This window comes from Apaloderma vittatum, unplaced genomic scaffold, assembly GCF_000703405.1.
Source record: "Apaloderma vittatum isolate BGI_N311 unplaced genomic scaffold, ASM70340v1 scaffold18300, whole genome shotgun sequence".
Classification (NCBI taxonomy): Eukaryota; Metazoa; Chordata; class Aves; order Trogoniformes; family Trogonidae; genus Apaloderma; species Apaloderma vittatum.
This window is the reverse complement of record NW_009696456.1, coordinates 15,086-37,154: the sequence shown is the minus strand read 5'-3', so window position 1 is coordinate 37,154 and position 22,069 is coordinate 15,086. Positions and strand designations below refer to the sequence as shown.

Below are 22,069 nucleotides of genomic sequence, written 5' to 3'. Positions count from 1 at the left end.
TAAGCTGCCTTGCAGGAGAACTGTTAGATTGCCACTCTTGGTTTCTGCCACAGAAATTACTGCTCAGCATCCACACTTTCAAAATGGTAACGTATACAACACTCATCCAGGGTAATAAAATTACTTAGAATCTTCAAATATTCTGTAACACACTTTTTAAAGTAAATAAAACCTAGATCCACATTTTGCTTCATACAAAATTCGTAATTTGGGGGTTTTTCACCTAAACCTGCAATAGATAACGAAAACCTCTCATTCTAATTTTATTACCACTGTACAGATGAGTGAGTGAAGTCACTTGAACAATTCCACTCATGCTTGAAAATAAACAGAAGCAGCAGTGAGAAAACCAGAGATCTGGAGTTGTCTTCTAGATCTTTTCTTCATACTGACTTTCACAAGAAAAGCTGAGAGGCTTTAAACCAAAATAGAGACAGATAAAAATCCAACAGATTTTAATACAATAATTTTAAATAGTAAAACTTAAATAGTGAAAAATGTGTGTGCCTCACAAAGTAAAAGATGCTAAAGCCTTTGAATGCGTCCAGAGGAAGGCAGCAAAACTGGTGAAAGGGCCCGAAGGCATGTCCTGTGAGAAGGGAGGCTGAGGACTTTAGGTTTGTCTAGTTTGGAGAAAAGGAGGCTGAGGAGTGACCCCATTGCTCTCTACAGCTTCCTCAGAGAAGCAAACAGAGAGGGAGGTACTGATATCTTCCTTGTATCTAGTGGTAGGACACATGGGAATGGCTCAAAGCTATGTCAGGGGAGTTTCAGACTGGACATTACAAATAATTTCTTTGCTGAGATAGTGGTCAAACACTAGAACAGGCTTCCTACAGAGGTGACCAATGCCCCCAGCAAATCAGTGTTTAAGAGGCATTTGGGCAATGCCCTTAAAAGCACGCTTTATCTTTTGGTCAGCCTGAAGTGGTCAGACAGCTGTTGGACTAGGTGATTTTGTATATCCCTTGCAACTGAACTAAGTATTCTAAATAGAAAAAAGTTAAGCTAGTAGGAAAAACCCAACAGCATACACAGAGGACCATAAATAACTTTTGCCTACCTGTTTTGCCCCTGCATGCAGGTTCTGGCTTCAAAGTTCGGTTTTACAAAGGTGAATTACTTTTTGACTGACTGCAAATCCAAGCACTCAGAAAATTCTGTCTTCACTGAGGCTTCAGTGGCTGCACCAGGTTCCGTTCAGAAGCTTCTACCTGAGCTGTAGCTTCCCACTTGTATTTCCAAGTTACTGCTACACCACAGTAGAATCTTTCCATCCCTCAGTGCTCTAAAGCTCAATAGCAGGGAAGGAACCATTCCTTTCTTCCCAGTCTGCCCAGTCCCAGCTCAATCATTTGTAAGAGAAAACAACTGTGAATAAATACTGCCTATCAAAGATATTTTTCAGGAAATAACTACATGTTCTAGATATGCTAGGTTAGCACAGGCAGTTTTGCTAATAGTCTTTGAGATTCACATTAGGTAAGCTAGAGAAGAAACATGGCGCAGATCACTTACTATGATGACTTTGGATCAGATCAAAAATTCAGTTACAAATCAGGTGCCTGAGATCAGAGAATAGATGAGAACCAATTTCTGTAGAGCTGCGTCTAGACAAGACCAAAAGCTTGGAAAAAACCCAAGTACTAGAGCAACTACTGTGACTCCCATGAGCACTCTATCATTTGCAACACTGATGTTACTAAATCGAGAATCGGGAATTTACAAGAGTCACAGCCACTATAGCCTCAGTGTTTCTATACATACTCATACACTATATTCTTCTATTTCTATGCCTTCTATTTCATGCAGAGATAGTGTGCTTTAAAATAGCAGGCACAGAGCTTATTCAATAGGAGTGAACTGAGGGAAATAAACAAATCATCAGTTTGTTGAGAAGTTAAATGGAAAGAACACAATAGTAATTTCCTAAACACAAACAGGCTAGTAGGAATTCAAGCCACTGACAAACAATGAAGACCCAGTTATACAACAGCAGTACAGAATCTTTCCAAACTAACACTTTGACACCACCTCCACATTACCCTTATTTTATTCTTGCTTCTTTGTAGTTAATAATGTTCTCTGACTTATAAAAGTATTTTTTCAACATCCACCATAAACCATTTTGAAGCCACAACAGGACAGAATTGAACCTATTTGTCATTGTGTAAATTCCAGATAAATTTTACATGCCTATGTGCATGTACAGCAGTGAAAACTGGCTCTGTATTGAAGATCTTCCAGAATATCTTTCTCCTCGGACAATATTTTTAGGCAGAAATGGATAACAGTATGGTAACGGGACACAGAAAAACTTCCAACCTTATTTGGATGTTTAGTAATTAATTGAACACATAAAAGATATGTACTCTTTAAATCACTGCACCAAGACAATTATATGCACCAAGAAAAATATAGGCATATGCATAGGGTACACACCTTTAAGTTGTTTAAGTACACAGTTCTTAAGCATGTTATGATTGAGCATATAATAACAAGGAGTTTTTTCAGTGAACTGCCTGTTCATGCTGTCAGCTGGTAGATTTCAGATGAGAAAAAACTACCAATAAAACTGATATTTTAGATCACCATAGTAGGCTACAAATTATTTTTAGTCACATTCAGCAGTATGGAATCTCGAGTGTGCTGGCTGTGGTAAATCCCTAAGGATAAATCTTAGTTAATTGCTAGGAATAATATTTTCTTCACAAGGACAAGACGACAAATAACTGAATCATAAACAAAGCAGACAAATGTATAAAAAGTATATAGAGATGAATGTTAAAATCACAAAAACCCAAACTAAAAGACACTCTTGACAATTAAGTGAATGCAACAAATTAGCCATTCTGCACTTTCATTCATTAAAAAGTTTACAAACATACTAACCATCCCTAATGATTCCTTTTCTGTAGTAGAATTAGGAGATTTTATTCCCCATATTTTATAGGTATCTACAGTTTATTAATGCAGTCAGATAATGCACTATTTGTAGATATACTGTTAATAAATTACACACTCTTATATTTCAGAAACAGCAATTGCACTGCAAAGATACCACAAAGACAACTTTTTTAAAATGTTCACATGAGACTGCTGACATGATTAATTATAGTAAGAGTGAAAAAGCTATTTCAAAAAGACTGCAGATTGTATGTCCCACATATAGACACATTTTTCAGACCTCTCTGAGGCTTGTTTTACTCTCCCACAAAGGTGATATGCTAAGTATGTAAAGTTATGCACATGCAAAAAGGTAGATATAAAAATAATGATGCAAGCTATGAAGTGTTTTACACTGCAAGCAGGGTGGAAAAGGGTTCTCTGCCATGTTCGAGTTTTCTCACACTCTCTCCTACCTCTTTAGCATAATACAGTTTTATGAGTTCAAATTAAAATTGATTAAGAAAACCCAAAAAACCAGAAAACTTATAACCTGCTATACTCAAATTTAGTAAAACCTTCAATTCTACATTCCTGGTTCTGTATCAATTTATTATTACAGGGCTCGAAGACATCTGAAGCTCCATCACAACTATTTTGTTCTTGTATTTTCAATTGTGTCCACTAAAGGAAAATAAGCTTATGTGAACAATAAAACCCTACTTTTCTGCATCACTGCTAACTTCAGCCATTCTTTCTCCTTCAAAATGCTGCCGTATTGGAAATCCTATATAGCATATGTACACAAAACCTTCACATATTACTGTTATATTGCAAGAATAGCTGGGATACATTACATAAAGTATTTTTTTACACACAGAAAAACTTTAAAATCATCTAGACACTAAGAATATGTAAGTATTTCTGGAAGTTCCATTAAGGCTGGACATGGATTAACATGTAAAATCAGGATAAACAAAACGCAGCTGTGAATGCTGGAAATATCTCGACTAATCTTCTAATGTAAGCCTGAGAAAACTCCCTTAGAGCGACTTGCTGAACTTTTCAATTCCATGTCATGGTAGTTGAGACATCAGATTTCACATGACTGGCTTGCCACTTGCTTAACATGAAGCGTAAAAAACTCTGATGGTTCTACTGCATGCTAGAAGAGTTGTGAGATATCATTGCCTGACTATAACAATTTCAGAATTATTTTAAAAACTCCCAACAAAACTAATTTTAAATTGAAGAAATACTCTCATCACTGATAAAAGACATAAATATTTAGGTAACTACAGAGTCACCTGCTATAGCTAGCACTATAATTTCATGGTCATTATGTGTCATTTATATAAGTGACTCCAATTTCTAAAATACGTTTTGTTTTTAAATATATAGGGTTTCTATTTTTAAATACATCGCATTAGTGGAGATAGTTTAGTAACATAATGAAAAACTGGCATCTGGGTTTGCTACGCCTGAAATTGCTTAAGAGACCTTACTATATTTTTATTTAAACACTTGGAACAGTGCAGGCATAATTCAGGGAGATTATACCACTAGTAAGAGTACAACCTATCTATACATATCTCTGGCGAACATTAAATAATTATAAAGTAAACATTCACAGCTAATTTCTTCACATAAGCCTATTCTAAACTCCACATAAGCCTATTCTAAACTCCACATTTGAGGAAAATGTATATTCCACGTTAACACATTCAGGTCAATCAGCCACTCATGACTTCATGCAACCTTCAATAGTTTTCATGTTAAGCTTTCTTTAGAAAAAGTATAAATCACTTTGTCCCAAGACAGACTTCACCCCACACTGGATAACATACACTAAGAAAATAAAGCCCATCTCCCAAATAAAGTGCTTTAGAGTTTTGACTAAACATCTCAACTTCAGCATCTCAAAATTGAACTGACTGTTCTCAATATGACCCAACAAACCTGGCAATGATTGAGGCACGCTGTACTGGTTGGCATCTGAAGAGACTCCTGCCTGCCTCTTTGTCTTCTTCCTTGTAGAGACACTTCCCAACATATCTTACTTAAATTTCTTTTATTTGTCTAAGAGCACAAATTCAATGACTCGACTGGCACTTCTCTGCTTTTTGTACAGAAAGTACATAATGATCTCTCCACAGTTTAAGGGCTAATGTCATATTTTAATTCCAATGCTTTTACTTAAAAAAACCATTTTATTGTATTTAATGCTTTTTACTACTACAGCTTTTTTTCATATTGGAACTGGTCAAATATGCTAATGTTCTACTCTTTTCTGCTTCCTGCTTTCCAAGTAATATAGTTCCTAAACCTCAGTTTCCTTTTGGCTTGCACAGACAACTTTTAACAAAAAAATAAAGCACAAAACTGATAATAAATATTCAAGACAATTTCATAATCAAAGTCATAAAGGTGCTTGCATTACATTAAATTTTATCACGTAATGCTTGATGAATGTTACAAAAGCTATTTATCAGACAAATGTGAAAGATTATTGACTTTCTGAATTAAGATCACCTTTGTGGTCTGATATTCTAGCACACCAAACGTCATCAAATGTTGGTCCAAAGCTATAACTCTTTGATACCATCACATAGAAAAAAAGAAAGCAAGGAAAAAAAAAAAAAAAGAACAGTTGACAATTTTGTGTTCTCAATTAGGAAGTTGGTGAAATGAGGTTGAAGCAGGAAGAGATATGACTTGCAAATCTATTGTTGATTATGGGTCATCTGAGATACTTAATTCTACTCCTTTCTATAGAAATAGAGATGTAGCTAGACAGAATATTTACTTAGTGCTTCAATTGTTGTAAAAGAAAAAAATGAGCAAAGCTGTCATATTTAAGCAGAATTTCTTAAAGGTGCATTTTTTTGTTTAAAGGGAACTCAAATTACTACTCGGAAGACACAGTATTTTCCTTTTCTTCCCTCCTCTTCTTCAAGGCTCTAATAATCCTGATTTTAAATAAAATCCTTTGTTGAATGAGCTTAAGAAAATAACGCAATAAATCAGACATTTATTTATCATTTATGCTACTATGCTACCATAATTCTTTATTTCTCCAATCTGGGCATCTGTTAAGTTGCTAGTACCCGAAAAAGGCGAGGTATTAAAACTGCTCATCTCAATTTTCTCCCTGTATACGCAAAAATATATAGAAAGGAATTTGTTTCACTGTAGTAGTTACGAGCTGTCACACACAGAGACATGAAGAATTAATCAGACTCTCGCTTAAAAGACTGAATAAAGATTTATCACAGTGGCACAGAAGCAATTTCTGATACTGTTCCTTTTTTAACCAAGCAGCTCCACTTAGCAAAAGTTTAAACCAAAAATACAAGGGAAATGAAAAAAAATTAAAAATTCCAACTAGTACATATAATGAGATAGAACAACAAGGCAGACTAAAGGAGGCAGGGAAATATTTATAATTTGATTTTTCATTTCACACTGGAAGTTGAATCTGGAGAATAAGTTTCTGAGTAAGTCTGAAGAGGTAGCTTAAAAAACAGTTTAGCACACCAAAAAAAGATCATAACTATGAAACTTTAATTGTAATTTGTACATTGGTTTGAAATAATTAGTTCAATAAGCAATGAACATTTATCACATAACTGCCTATTAAAAATAAGGAAAAAGATTCTCTCAAGATCACCTGATGATAGACTCTTTCCAGTTACTACCAACCTTTAACATTGTGCTTTTTCCTGTTTTAAGGAGTAGAGTACACTCCAAATATTCAGCATAAAATTACTTTAGACAACATTAACATAGCACGGCTTTGAAATGAAATGCCCTAAAAGATTTAAGAAATTTAACAAAAAAAAAGCATGGCTTGATTCAATCTGCATGTTTTGGTCAGCGATGGCCACAGAGTGTAAAATTTACATGTTAAGTGTTAAAAAAAATATATATACATGATCCTGAGACTATAACCACAATTTCCCTCAAACGTGCTATTTCTGGCAAACAGAAGTGAGAGGAGGCTCCTGTTCTGCTCATCAGTTAATGCAGTTTGTCTGGTAGGAAATAGGTTTGACTTTACTAACAAAATAGTTGGTGCCATCATTCTAGATGGCATTTAATCTCATGTTTTCCTAACTTAGATTTTCAGCTAGGAGAGGGATTCATGTTCTCTGTCAGTATTTTGTAAGTAACGTGGGACAAAGACAACCAATAATTGAAAGCAGTAATTTTGAGGTTTAGTTAAGAGTCAAGTAAAAGAAGTGGGACACTAAAAACTTTTCACCAGGAGTACTACATGTAGTACCATTAAAGCCTCTGGTGATACAAGCAAATAACAAAACAATTCCAACTAAAATAAAATCTCTATAGTTTTCAAGCTGTGCTAGTAACTCATCTATTGTGACTCCTTATCAGAACAGGAGCATACAGATTTATTTCAACACAGAATGACACAAACGTCTCAGACAAGTCATCAGTATTTCAGTATGGCTTTCTTATAATGACTAAGCAATGACACAATGACAGTACAATGGCAGTGTAGGCAGAAGGACTAATATCAAGTTGAATATAATGTCCTTGTATATTGCTGACATGGTACCTGCTTAAGAGCAAACCGGAATATATAAAATGAATGAATAAATAAATAAATAAAACTACACTCAGTATGCACCAGGCATCACAACTCAAGATGAGACAGAACTTCATCTCATATACAGACAGTTGTCTGTGTATAACCAGAATCCACAGAAATATATTTTACTAGGTTTTGAACCAAATAATTCTAGAAGCAGTCAAACCAGTGGTCTAAGTACTGACATGTCACTGTGATCTATAGTGAATACTCTTCTGAGGAAAATGGACAATGCTCACAAGAAAAAGCTCCTTCCTTGTACACTTCACAAATTACCATTCAAATCTTAAGTCATTCAAATTACCATTCAAATCTTAAAACATTTTTCTGGAAACTTCCTCCTAAATCTCTGAATGTACAGAAGTTATTTTATTTCTTATGTACTAGAGTGCAGGAGACTGTAAAACCCTCGCTCCTTTCTTATTATGAAACCTGTATCATCTAGTGTGTTCAGTTCTTTCTGAATGTGAGACTTTTACTTCAATATGATTCTTTAGAACCTTGCACCTTCAAAATTTACTCAGATCATGAAACAGCATGAAAGGCACTTGTATGTAATTTACAGATTATCTCTGTCACAGTACTGTTTCTTTTCTAAAGGTCACAATTTTTTCAGCGTCATTTCAGGCAAGAATATTTCCATACTCATCATACTTTGTTTCCCATGTCCTGAACTTCAGAGGTGGCAATGGTACTTTTCCTGCAAACTGTGAAACTACAGTCTGACTCATCATCTCCTTTGTCCTTACCCTGTTTTTCTCTGCTTGAAGAATTACTCTGAAGTGATGACATCCTAAACCAGGGGATCAGTTCCATTCACACTTGGCAAAACTTTGCTTAGTGAAAGAGGGAGGAAGGAAAGGCAGACTGTTAAAAGGAGACTGGAGTAGATTTAATCATTAGATAAGTGGGTTTTTCTGTACTGACAAGCCCTTAAGATTTAAAGTGGATATGGTTACCATGGAGCCAAGACTCCCACAGAAAAAAAAAATCACAGCATTTTGAAACATTTGTTGGAAGCACACAGGCAGCCAAATAAATGACACTGCACCACTTTCAGGCTTTATTAGGTCACTTAAATTCTACCTGCAAATGGAAGCTGAGGGGAGAGATTTATACAAGCTTTTACCAAATATTTCAGCCATAGGCTTCCTAATTTAGAAAACTTTGCCTGAGAACTACAGGTAAGTTCCTGGTGGAATGCAAGACTTCATCATATATTAATATAACTAATTATTAAAAACAATGGTTCCAAGTAAACTGAGCGGCATGTTTAACTATGAACGTAAATACAAAAACTAAAAACCAAACAAACAAAAAAAAGAATTATGACTTCAATCTCTTACCTTGTCTGTTAGGAATTGCATTTCTACTGTTGAATTAGGTAATATAAATGGCATCCTATGCCTGAAAGAATTACAGCTATAAAAGTTACACCAGATCAGTATCAGTCACAGCTGACAACGTTGAAAGTTTTTTAAATGCAGCAGATCAGTTCAATGTCATGGGCATAGTCAGGCTGTGCTGCAAGACCTTAAAATCCCAGCTATGCTTGAAAAATTGCACTGGCATCTGAAAACTCACAGATTATTACCAATGTAATGACCTGCAAGAAGCAGCTTATGTGTTCACCCTCCATTGTTTGGAGATGACCAAGGTGTCTATGGAGTTTCTAGACTCCTCCATCAACATTATTGAGAAGGATGAGCTCAATGTGAAACAAGATGTCATGGTCAAGGCTATTCTGAAACAGATTGCTCATGACCCACAGAACAGGAGGCAGCACACTGCAGTCTTGCAGGGCAAGGTCAGTGCTGTCACGGTGTGGGCCCAGGCAGCTCTGCAGAGCTGGGTGTGGGGCAGCTGAGCCAGAGCAGCTTTACTTTTCTTGTAAGACTAGAGGAAATTGCAGCCTGCTGACACTGCTCACAAAGAACTGAGCTTTTAGAGCTTTAGGCTATTGTTGCACCAGGGCATAGGTCAAAGATCCTGCGCTGCAGTTGGGGCAGACCTTTTAAGCGCGCGTTTAGAGCTTAAGTTGAACTACTCCTCACATCCAGGAAGAGCCAAAGTTCACATGGGATGACGTTATCTCTAAATACACAAAGTTTATGAGCCTTTGCCTAGAGAAGTTAGACTATGCAAATAGCAGCAGGAGTTAAGGCAGTTTGAGTCTGCACACAGGAAAGTGCCATGCCAAAGCAGTGGCAGGATCCCTGCGATAAAATAGCAATGTGAAAAATGGGATGCAAACCCCTTTCCAGACTAGTTAAAAGCTACACATTTGATTCTCTGGTTCTCTAATAAGCTTTAGACAACACTACAGGCTTAAAGCAAAGCCATCCAGTGTTAGCACTACCCATTAAACCTTCTGCATTAATATTCTAACCTCCTCTTCGTATTTTTCAAGTTCAGCTGGCACTGATCCAAGCAGAATACTTCACGACCAATGTCAAAGCGCATGACTATGTGAAGGACAATAAGGAGTGCAAAGCTCTCATCATAAACATGCCGACAGAAATGTACAACCTAAATATGCACAGCCCATCTTATTCTGATTTCGCCAGCCCACTCAGTCAGCCTCGCCTGCACTATGCCATCTTGTTTGCTATCAGAGGGTGCAGCAAGGGAACCCTCAACCAATGCCATTAAGACATATACTGCCAATGCAGAGCAGTGAGCAAATGCCACACGTGAGGAAGAAAGCCCCCTTGCCTGTCACAACCTTCCTTATTTAGAAGTCTTTGTCTACATTATCAGAGGATTTGACAGTGTGAATTATTTCATCAGCATCCAGCGGCGTGACACACTTAAGAAAACATGGCAGCATCGCTCTTAACTTCATCTATGCCATGGAAGGGTTTGACAGATACATGTGCTCAACACAGCAGTGGTAGAAGCCAGAGACGAACCAGTGGACACCGACCGGCCCCACGCATGAGCAGAGAAGCAATGCTAGAGCAACCACACCGCATGAAAAGGTAAACAGACCCTGAGATTATTCAAAGCAGCTAATGTTGAAGTATGGTGAGCGGGACAAGGAACCAAACAAACATCAGTGCACAGTATTACACAGCAAGCAAATGCCTGTCCTTTCCTAAGCATGCATGGGGGTAGGGACTCAGCCTCTTACTGGGCTACATATCTGATAAACATGGCTACCACTCAGTATTTGACATCCACATAGAAAAGAGAGCTGTGGGAGCAAGAAAGGTAACAGATGCTCCCTTTAGCATGATGAATCATTTAAAATAAAGAGGAAGAAAGCTCAGGTAAACGTTATTGATTAAATCCTGGAGTTACAGATATAAAGCTCTGTAAGAGACAGAAACTGACTGGTGTGACGGGAGATGCAGACAGAAGTGCCAAAACTCTTCCAGACATGTGTACCACCAATAGCCCATTTGCTCCTGCACTGTACTCTTCCCGGCCTCAAGTGAAAGTGCCTGCCTCATACAGTTCAGGGAATAAAAGGTCTCAATCCTGCTGGCTTGAATAACTCACTGCACTTATAATACTTCAAACCCAGAATGACAGGACCATTAAATAACCAAAAACAGACCTTTCCCTTCCCGCTCCCCCCTCCCAATAAATAACCAAGCAACACAATTGATTTTCTCTTCAATGTATTCTCCCACCAAAAGCATAACTGCCCTGCTCACACAGGGTCAGTCTCTTCTCCCAAGTGATAGGACTAGAGGAAACAGCCTCAGGTTGCACCAGGTAAGGTTTAGATTGGATATTAGGGTAATTTTTTTTTCTGAAAGAGTTGTGAAGCACTGGAACAGGCTGCCCAAGGAAGTGCATGAGTCACCATCCCTGGAAGTGTTTAAAAGAAGTGTAGGCATGATTAGTGGCAGACTTGGCAGTGTTGTTTAAAACTGAAGTCAATGTTCTTAAGGGTCCTTTCCAACCTAAACAATTCTGTGACTCTTCCCCATGATTCTATAAGGAGCAAGGATATCCCCAGAATTACTTCCTTCTGAATTGATTTCCTTCAAAATTAAAACATGATACTGAAGAGTAATATAACCATACAAAAAGCAGCTTGAAGCTCCTCTTTAACTGATGCCAATATACAGACTAGTGACTACTTGAGTACCTGACATTTCACTAATTTCTCTAAAACATTACAAACTGACTACACTGACAGAAGACCACACATCTAACTCACTGAGAATCTGCAAAACACACTGTCTGACTAGAATCTTGCCAGAAAAATATCTTATCATAATTTGGGTTACCAAACAGGCCAGGGACCATTCCCAAAAGACAGTACAGATAAGGTCACCCTGTGGAATTAGTGAAGCTGCATGCACGTAAACTGTGCACTTCCTCTTCACTTCAAGGCTAGAGAATTCACTGTTGCTACTCTATTTACAGTCAGAGACTTTATAGCCTTCAGAACAGGGTTAAAGCAGGTTGTACCTTTTAGGTTGGTCTCTATGTTGAATTTACATTTTTCAAAATATATCAGTATGAGCTTGCTATGACAGGTGAGCAAGTCCTGGCAAAGGTAATAGTAAATACTATGTCACTGTTCAAGAAGCGGTTGTCACCTACATCACCTACTCAGGCCGCAGGACTATATACAAATAGATACAAAATTGTGAGGAACCTAAAGATCCAGTCATATGAAAGTAAGCTAAACAAACTCAGGTTGCTTATTCCAGCAAAGTTAAACTGCAAAGAGAGTAAATAATAAATACATTGATAAGTGACACTGTTGCCACACATGAAAAAAAGTTGAGAAATACATAAATACATTTAATCTGAAAAACTGAAGGACGATTACTAGATCTGTGAATTGGTACCTTGATAGAAGTGGCAGGGGAAAAAAAGATATAATTAGCTTTCAAATTGAAGTTCAGTTCAAAATTAATTCAAAGACTCAAAAAGTTCCTTCCAGTTCTACGTTTCTGTATGTTAATAGATGTTTCTATATGGAATGAAAGCAAACACAAGACTAATCTAAGCAAAGATACTTCAGTTGGATTCTGTGTGGTACACATAAGGAAGCAGCAAGCACACAGAAAGATTGAAAAGTCCAAATGACTTTACAAGTCTGAAAGAGAAGCTACAAAGATGAACTTTGAGGAGTAGTGACAGCAGAATTTCAGTGTTCTCAGCAAAGTATTTTTAAGCACTTGTTGTGTCCCGTATTCAAAACAGATGGGGCCTTGCTCATATCTGAACGTAGATTCCACTTTGAAGTTTTTCTTTTCCACAAAATTACCAACTTATATCTGTAATTTTCCATCAAAAGCAAGCAAATTCCTTTTAAGAGGCCCAATTTTGGTAAGGCACACATGTCAAAAAGAATAAAAAGCTTGCCATTTCTTATAATTTCTTGCAGTTTTTTATGATCTCAAACAACAAGAGACAGGAGGAGGAATGTTATCTCTGGTTTTTATGGCCTCGGGTAGAGCTAAAGTGGAAAAGCATAAAAACTGGTGCCTCAGACTCTCTCTCTCTCCTTCCAGTCTATCTTTGTGAATAGTCACTATTAGTGCATATGCAGAATGACTGAATACAAAGATTCTTTGTCTCCCTAGTCAAGTCTACTCTCAGATTTCTTTTTATCATTACAGTATTACTATCCTTCTCGTCACACCAAAAAAAAAAAAAATCCATCTCTGAGACATAGTTGTACCTTAGTCTTTTCTCTTTTTCTTCTTATCACATTAAATAATTAAGTCTTACAGAATGCATCCCTCCTTTAGCTGCCATCCCTTCAATCAAACAAATTCCAGTTTCTGATAACTTCGTGGTAATCACAAATGCCTATTTACAAAATACTTAGTTTTGGGGTTGGTTTTTTGTTTTGGTTGTGGGGGAAGGTAAACTACTATCTCTCGCAGACGGAACTCTCCTGCAGATATAACTCTCTTCTGGGCCAAAACACAGATTTTTAATCATGGTTCCCTTGAGATGGTTTAAGAATTCTCTCAGGATCACTAGACTGAAACTACTATTGCTAAATGTAACATAAAGAGTCGTTGTTCCACTCAATGTGACATGTATAAACATGGAAATTAAATTTATGATTAGTTTTGGTCAATCTGGTCAATCTGCAAGCTTTCTCCTTTAGCAGACTTCCGCTCCAACTAATTACTATTTAGCAACAGCAGACTTTCATGACATATAACTACCAAGGACTATCCCTTACACGTAGCTGTAACATTTTATCAAGTTCTACATATGAACATTACACTAACTTGCAAATAACTGAAGGGAAGGCCTGCAGCCAGTGACCCAACCACAACAGCCATACACACTATGCGTGTACTAGATTGAAGTAACCAGAGCGAACAGCAATTGCTATATCTCTATAATATCATAACAGGAGAAGAAATACTTGGGAAGAAGCAGGTGTTGCCATTGCTTCAGACCACTATTTTAAGACAGCAGCACATTGCCTAAGGCGGTATTTCGGCAAACACTGCAAGTCGTCACCTCGTATATTCTCACGTGACTCATGCAGTTATCTCACAATTAAACCACTAATGTTGCATCTGATGAGTATGAAAAAGTACAGAATTCACAACCATTTAAAGGAACCATGTGTGCCAAAAAACCCAACTACATAAAACTCTGCTTGAACAAAAGGAGACAGAAGTAACCCTTCGGATGCCACCGCGATCACCAAAGAGCACAGCACCTGGACAGTGACGTGATCTGACGGAGGCTAACTCAGCACTGCCAACAGCTTGCTACTTTTATATCTATTATATCTATTATATATATCTATTTTTTTCAGTAAGTAACAATTGTGTCTTTGCCTCCATCTTCTGCACTTGCACTTGAGAGGAATAGTTCAGTGACCTCTATTGTAACAACTGCAAGATCCAGTTTACTGTGAAAACAGCTGGCTCAAAGAAACGATAGGCAGAAAAAACCACAACCTAGTACACAGAAGCTGGCACTTGAATTTGGTGTTGTGAAATACCTAAATTACACAGCTAGCTGACAGCATGTTTTTAGTTTTGGAGATTTAAGGGATGCACACATACACACACAAAAAAGGTTGGATATTGTTATCTGATGTTGCCTGCAAGTAGCCTGAGGTCAGAATAATCTTCCATCAGCTCCCATGTTATTATTGACCTCTGCTACAACTGCCACTGTCTATTATTCAGATAAACAAGGAAAAGAAAAACAGATGTGAAAGATAAAAGTAGCAAATGGATTAGAATAAAGTTAGCTTGCATGAACACATGATTAAGCTATGCAATTACATGTTTAATTTTCTAAACAGCACTGGAAACATTCTACCGATATCATGGATTACCTATAACAGAATATTACCACTATCATCTTTTGGCCATTCTTTTTCTGCTTGAAGATTTTGCTCCCCGTTTTCTATGTTGTGGTGTAATGTGTTTCATCCTTTAGAATGCTGTGATTTATTATTTTAAACAGTCTTAGAGTTATAGAATTATCAGGGTTGTAAGGGATCTTAAAGATCATCTAGTTCCAACCCCACTGCCACGGGCAAAGACATCCCCCACTCGACCAGGTTGTCCAGAGCCACATTCGGCCTGGCCTTAAAATCTTGCAGGGATGGGGCTTCCACCACCTCTCTGGGCAATCTGCTCCAGTCTTCATATTGGCAAGGATGGAAAAGGTCATAACACAACTCTAATTGGCAAGTTAAGCCTTATATAGAGGCCCTTATTTAGACAATGTTATTTAAGCCTAAGGTCAACCTTGAGAGATGATGACTTGGGAAGATCCCTGGCAAATAAAAATAGGTAAGTCTTTCTAACAAAAACAAATTTCTGTCATGAAATTAAAGTTATATGCTCAAAATGAATCCAGAATCTTCTATAACATCAAGCTTCCTAAATTTCAAGTTAATCACAGAGAGGCTATACTTCCTAACTCAGCTTCTCTCACAGTTGGTGGTTTTTTTCAACAAGGCACCAGTGGACACAGCTTTACAGCTTATGGCCTGTACAGTAGTATGACATGAAATTGGAACTATATACTCCAGTTAAGAGTAAAAGGTCATTAACCATAGCTTCTGTAACTTATCTGCAATTAAGCCAGCTAGGGCATTCACAATGAGTCATCAAATCATGGCATTTCAAAGTAAAAAAGAGCAAAAGCCCAAGAAAAACATCTTCCCTTCTTCTAAAATTTTTTATTAATAGAGTAAAATATGTAGCATTATCAGTATATATTTGCATATGCGGAATGTTTAAATGGAGGCGATAACCTAGTTTTTTCCTCCTTGAGGAAACTCATTATTGTGTAATAGTGATTAGAATGTATTCTATACCAGAAGAACAATCTGGCTGTTTCAACAATGTTTACAATTAATGACATATCATACTAAGTTCTTTTAGATCTCACCATTTCCTTATGGTTTAGTAGCAGCTATATGCTGCTCTTAACTTTTACAATCATGAAGAATAGTTAATTTTGAGCATACGGGAGACCAGGTGCAAAATGCGTAACAAAATTCTGAAGCTCGGGCTGAGTTGCGTGAGTTAAAGCAAAGCAGGTCTTGATCAGGACAAGGCTGATATACTAAACTCTTACTATTTCACATATTAAACTGAAATAACAGTTGAAGAATGCTCACATCACTGGTGAAAAATATAAACCCACAACCTATACCCTTCTCCAGTAACATCATTATAGTCACTTCCATGAAATAAACTTCGGCCTGTATGTTTGTATTCTCAGTGTTACATAAAATCATTGCTTCAAAACTGTAAGTGCGGGGAAAAAAGTGCTATAGTAGTTGCTGAATTTTCCTTCCCTTGTAAATCACATGAACATGCTTGTATTACTGAAGCTTTTTTCTAAGTGCTATTATAGTTGATTTCACCACGTATGGACAAATCAACCTTTATTCCTACCTTTATAAAAACCAAAATATTAAAATGAAAGTTTTAAATACTGTAAGAAATACATGATCATCATCACTATTAAGATGAACATCAGAAAAATATTATGGGTTTGATCAGATATAATTCAAAGACAATCCTGTAATCTAAATATTCTACATTTGTATTACCTAGCACAATATGAGATGCAATGTTACTTAATGGTACAGGTGAAAAGATTTTACATTTACACATTTTGTTACATTGTTTTAAACAAATAAATTAATCAATAAATTACCTAATATCCCAGTTGAAACATAAGGGCAATTCAGCCATCAAAAGTGCTACGTCCATCAGTCACTCGCAACGACTTCACCTACATCAGATTACCTATAACTATTTCTAGGCATGGTAATGAAGTAACTAAAATAGATCAAGATAATGAAGGCTCAATTCTGCCTTATTCAGCTAGGACTATTTCCAAGCAATCTGCAAAACCTTATTATGAAAGCAAGTAAGGAGTCTTAAATTCACTCTAAACTGTTACAGCAAAGGTTTAGGGTCTACAAATCAGAAAGTTAATACCGTTCTTTGCATTTCAAAAAACCTTACACCTTAAAATACTCTAATGTATGCAAATAGCACATAAAGGAAAAAACGCGTAGTTTTAAATAAAGGTTTGGCACACATTAACACAATCATTATTTACTTCCCACAGATAGTGACTGATCAGGAAACCAAATCTTATTAATCCTTTCTGACACTTTTTCCTGTGATGATCAACAGGTATGCAGCAAAGAGCTTTTTGTCCTGTGAATGTTCTTCACAAAAAGGTTACTTGGTAACAACAAATGCAGGTATGACATACACTATCAGACTGAGGTCTTCCAAATTCTCAAGACTACCTTTCCAAGCATTGGCCACAGAAGAACTGTAAAATCTATTGATTTTATCATTTGGAAAGTGCAACAGAAATGCATCGGCATTTTAGAAGAAGGATATGCTAGTAGCTTGGATTATAATATGACATTTTGGGATGTTTTAAGTATTTTTTTTAACCAAAACATTAACTGACTGCACAATAACTATCAACATCTCTGTACATTATCAAACAGCTTCTGAGTTCTACAAACTACTGATATTAAGCATCTTTACTATGCACCAGGTGTATAGGTCTTCAGGGCATTTTCCATAGGTAGAAAAGATGAGACAGTGCAGTCAATGAACTTCAGAAGGAGTCTTGAGACATGGAAGTCATTTGGCCTTAAGCATTTTAGTGAATCATTGAGTCATTTTAATATATATTCCAAGTTTGATGATCCTTGCACTCCCACTTGTACATGGTACTGCAGATGCAATTTGAAAGCATGTTAAAACCTCGCTGTTTTAAATTAGTTCTGCATCTGCTGCTAAACAGCTGTTTCAAATCTCCAAGTTGAAATTCTATTGTTTGTACAAGTAATTTGTAAAAGTTTTTATTTAAGTTGCAGGTCTTTTGTACTACATTGTTACTGGAGAGAATTCAAGTTGCTGAAATTAGGTCAAGGGAAGTTAGTTTTCTGATACAAGATATTGGAGACCTTGGTTGAGTGATGAAGTAGCTGAAATGCCAAATATTGAGATGTTTGCTCTGGACTAAGAACAGCTCAGGTGTGTGCTGACTACTTATCTCACTGAGGAACTAGCACTTCTTATTTGGATAAAAGCCCAGTAGAAGGAACAAATCCTGATGTTACTACTAAATCCTTCACCTTTTATTGCTGTTGTCTCTGCCATTGCTTCTACTGACTGAAGCTACCACTCCTGACCAAAAGACATGATGTGTCAAAAGAGGGAACTGGAAAAGAGATGTGACCTGATCAACAGAACGGCCATCAGCTTCTATTTACAGAACTACATCTGTTAAGACTTAGAGTTGACTGATAACAGGTGCACAATGGTTGACAAATACATCAACTCATAGGATAGAATCATAGAATCATTTTGGTTGAAAAGATCTGCAAGATCAAGTCTAACAGTTATCTAACTCTACCAGGCTCACTTCTAAACCACGTTCCTGAGCACATGCATCATACTACAGGTGAGACACTAGCAAAAGCAGGTCGAAGTGGGGGAAGAGGGGGGTAATATTCAATTTTCCTGTAGGCTTTTATAATTCCTATGTATATCCCAATACTTAACTACTTTAGACAGACTCTGAAGATGTCACATAGTTACAACTGTGCTTCAGAACATTACTGTAATTTTCAGAAAACAAGTTTCCAAAATCTGCACAAGTGGAATTAAGTACTTGGGAGATTGCCTTTTGCAAGTAGAATATATCTCCTTTTAAAATAATATCTGGTACATAATTTTAAATCTTCGGGCACCAAAACCACTACATCCTAACTTCTAGATATAAACGAATGGTCTAGTGACTTATTAATGACTTGATCAAATAAACAAAAATTCACTGAGGCATACATTGATGTCTCACTTTTTCTTTCTGAATCTTTTACAGTGTTCATGTTAGTAATTGTTTTCTTAAACGGAGGTGATAATTTTGCTGTCTATAGAGATCTGTATTGGTTATATATCTGCACTGTTATTACACGCCATTTGGGAAAATACGTGTTTTGTGAATGAAGTCAAGAATCACATGACTTTAAATTAGTGTCCTGTAATTGAATTCAACATACCTTAAATAACTGCATGCCAAATTCATTTTTCTTCTCTTCCCTGCCTGCAACTCTATTTTAATTTTTGGAATCTGTATCTACTGCACCTGGCAGCATTTATCCATGTGGTCACAGCACTGCCATGGGAACTGAGAAAGAAGCAATATTCACAGCTGGATTTCAACATGAATCATACCCTCTTAGCATAGCAAGGGACTAGAAAAAAAGGCACAGAGATCAGTAACACACTTGACGCATTTTATATCAACGTGGGAACATCACTAGCAAACTCACCGTTCTTTACCAAAGATATTAATACCCCTTCAGGCACCAAAAAGCAGAATTTCATCAGAAGACAAATACCCCCAACAGCCACCACTGGGACTAGGTGGAAACAGGGAAATGTATGCTTGGAGTATTAATTTAGGATTACTGCATGGTCAAAAATCCCACCAAAAGGCTTTAAACTCACATTCTTAGATGAGATTGAAGAGTTTTGCTTGATTGTAACAAATTTGATGTTATTACAACAAACTCACGTTGACACTTATACCTCCCCCTCCAAAAACATTAAAAAAGCAAAAGGAAAAAAAGGTAAAAAGGAAAGGATCTGGTTCTATCCTAGGTGTTAAATCAATCATTACTATATTGCAGCTTGCAATTATTTTGTAACAATACGCTGTATTTATTACATTGTAATACATGTGCAGATTTCTTCTAAAATCAGTATTTTTTAAATTGAATTGCAGCTTGCAAAAATGCAGCTCATTACTAATACACGCATATCATCTATGTATGTACCTCATGCATATATGACATGCATACATACATCATACTTAGGTGTACTATCATACGATAGAACTCACAATGTTGTACAATGCATCTCTGAACATCACTGCGTTACATGATTACAGGAAAAACTAGGTTTACAGTCTATTCCCTAGGTTCACGCTAAACAAAATGCAAGAAAGGTATGAGGGAAACAGATCAAACAATGCACAATCTCTAAACACAGCTTGCAACACCAGGACCTTTAGAAGCGTGTCCCTAACTCAGCCACCTTCAATTTAATAGAGGAAAATCAGCTTCCACCTCTTGACTAATCATGATGCAAGTCTTAAATGCCCACCAGATATATCTGCAAAAATTCTACATTTTCTCCTTTCTGCCCCCTTTTACCTGATACAGCCTTCCAAAACACTATCACTTAACAAGTGCATTTTTTTTCCCCGAATTAAAGTATTGGTCTTTTTTCCTCATAACACCAGTAAACCTACTTTATAATTGTTTCTGTAACTAGAATTTAAAAATTTTTACCCAACAACATCCTGGATATTATTTCACTGTCTTCTCTTATTCCCTTTTTACCTTCCTCTGTTTCCTTTCCTCTTATTTGAACTGCAAGCATTTAGTGCCATGAACATTCCACATATTCTGTATTTGTACCACAAGATGGGAACAGACCTCAAGATCCTAAATCAGAGAATGAGAAAGACCCAATCACATCATGTGCAGTTCTATGAAATTATAATGCAGTTGTGGCTGTATCACTTATCCTTCCTCCTTAACAGCAGCTATAAAATTTCAGCCATTAAATAATCTTCAAACAACTTTGATTAGAGTAAATATACCAAACTACTTAAGTGTTTGCCTTTTCATCTAAACATGGTGCAACTTCCTCAGAGAAATATTCCTTACCAAGAGCTCAAAACATCCACATAGATGAGGCAATTTTGCTCCAAAATAGAAATTGTTACAAATTAATCAAGTAACTCTGATACAGATATCAAGCCACTTACTCCAGAGTTGAAAAACAGATATTACTTGTGTTTATAGTATGGCAGAGCACTTGTTTCAAATTCTGTCTTGGAAAAGGGCTGCAACTAATTGCAGAAAATTTTGTCTTTACTTCATAAAAAATAAACACTCACAGCATACTATAGCATACGATGCACTGGAAAATGTCATACTGTAAATCTATCTTGCAATATTACCCAGATCTTCAGCAAGAAAATAGCAAAGAAAAAGTGTAAGCTGCTTTGCATACATGTAGTGACAAACTGAGCAAACCTATTCACAAAAATGAGAATACATGCAGAGAGAAAAAGCGGCAAATCAATGGGTAAAAAAAAATAATAAAAAAATTCAAACTACAGAGCAATATTATTTACAAAGAAGGATACCACAAGTTCTAAGAAATATAACTCGGGATAAACTCGTAGAATTAAGTATCATTCCCATGACAAGAAGAGCAATTGCAAGTAGCTACACTGGTGATGGCCTGAGGTTTAAGAAGTAAGAAGAAATCTATTTGAAAATCTTTTTTTTTATGCAGTGGAAGAGACATGCTAGAGTTTGCTTGTTGTTTGTTGCACAACCTTTTTTTTTCTTCCAAGAAGACTTAGAAGTATGGACTGCTATACGACTGTTTGAAAATCAAGTGAGGAAGATTTAATGCACAGAAATACATACACCATTATATAAACATTTAATTCAAAAACTCACCAGTTCTCAGAAGTAACTCAAGTTTTACACAGCATTATTCTTCCTTTCTTTTTATGCTTTTCCTATAAGAAACTGACTAACAGACAACTACTGTAACATGAATTGCAGTACATTTCAGCGGCAACAGACAAAATGTCCTAATTAATTTGAAAAAAATGCCACGGAACACACTCAGCTGCTCAAGAAGCATGCAGAACATGTGCCAGCTCCCTTAAAAGAAGCGTCAGGAAAATTCCACTAGTTTATTCTTAAAGTGTTGCTTAGTCTTTGTGACTTTTACCATATATAAATTTCTGTACCACTTTAATATAGTCACATACACAACTCTTCATAGAAAACAACTTCCACGTTTTCCCAGATATTAGATTAACCACTGTTAAAAATCTCTTCCTCGAAATATCTTTCACTGTTGCCTAACATTTGGTCAATACGTTTGTTCACAAGTATTAACCTGATGAGCATTATACAGCAGATACCCATACTTTACTGAATCAAGCCACGGGTATATATGCTACAGAATATTAGCATTCAGTTAGTAGCATAACTATCAGATCATAAATTGGACTAGAAAT

At 36.5% G+C, this 22,069-nt stretch overlaps 1 protein-coding gene across 1 annotated transcript; it reads left to right on the top strand.

Annotated features, from left to right (window-relative positions):
• Positions 1-8,912: 8,912 nt before the first annotated feature.
• On the top strand, positions 8,913-10,337 carry LOC104278103 (kelch-like protein 10; the record flags this gene model as incomplete). The annotated part of the gene is given in 3 exon segments (XM_009874980.1): positions 8,913-9,311; positions 9,914-10,132; positions 10,134-10,337. Coding segments are annotated over 3 exon segments (822 nt in total), but the record flags the coding sequence as incomplete, so codon positions are not given.
• Positions 10,338-22,069: the final 11,732 nt, after the last annotated feature.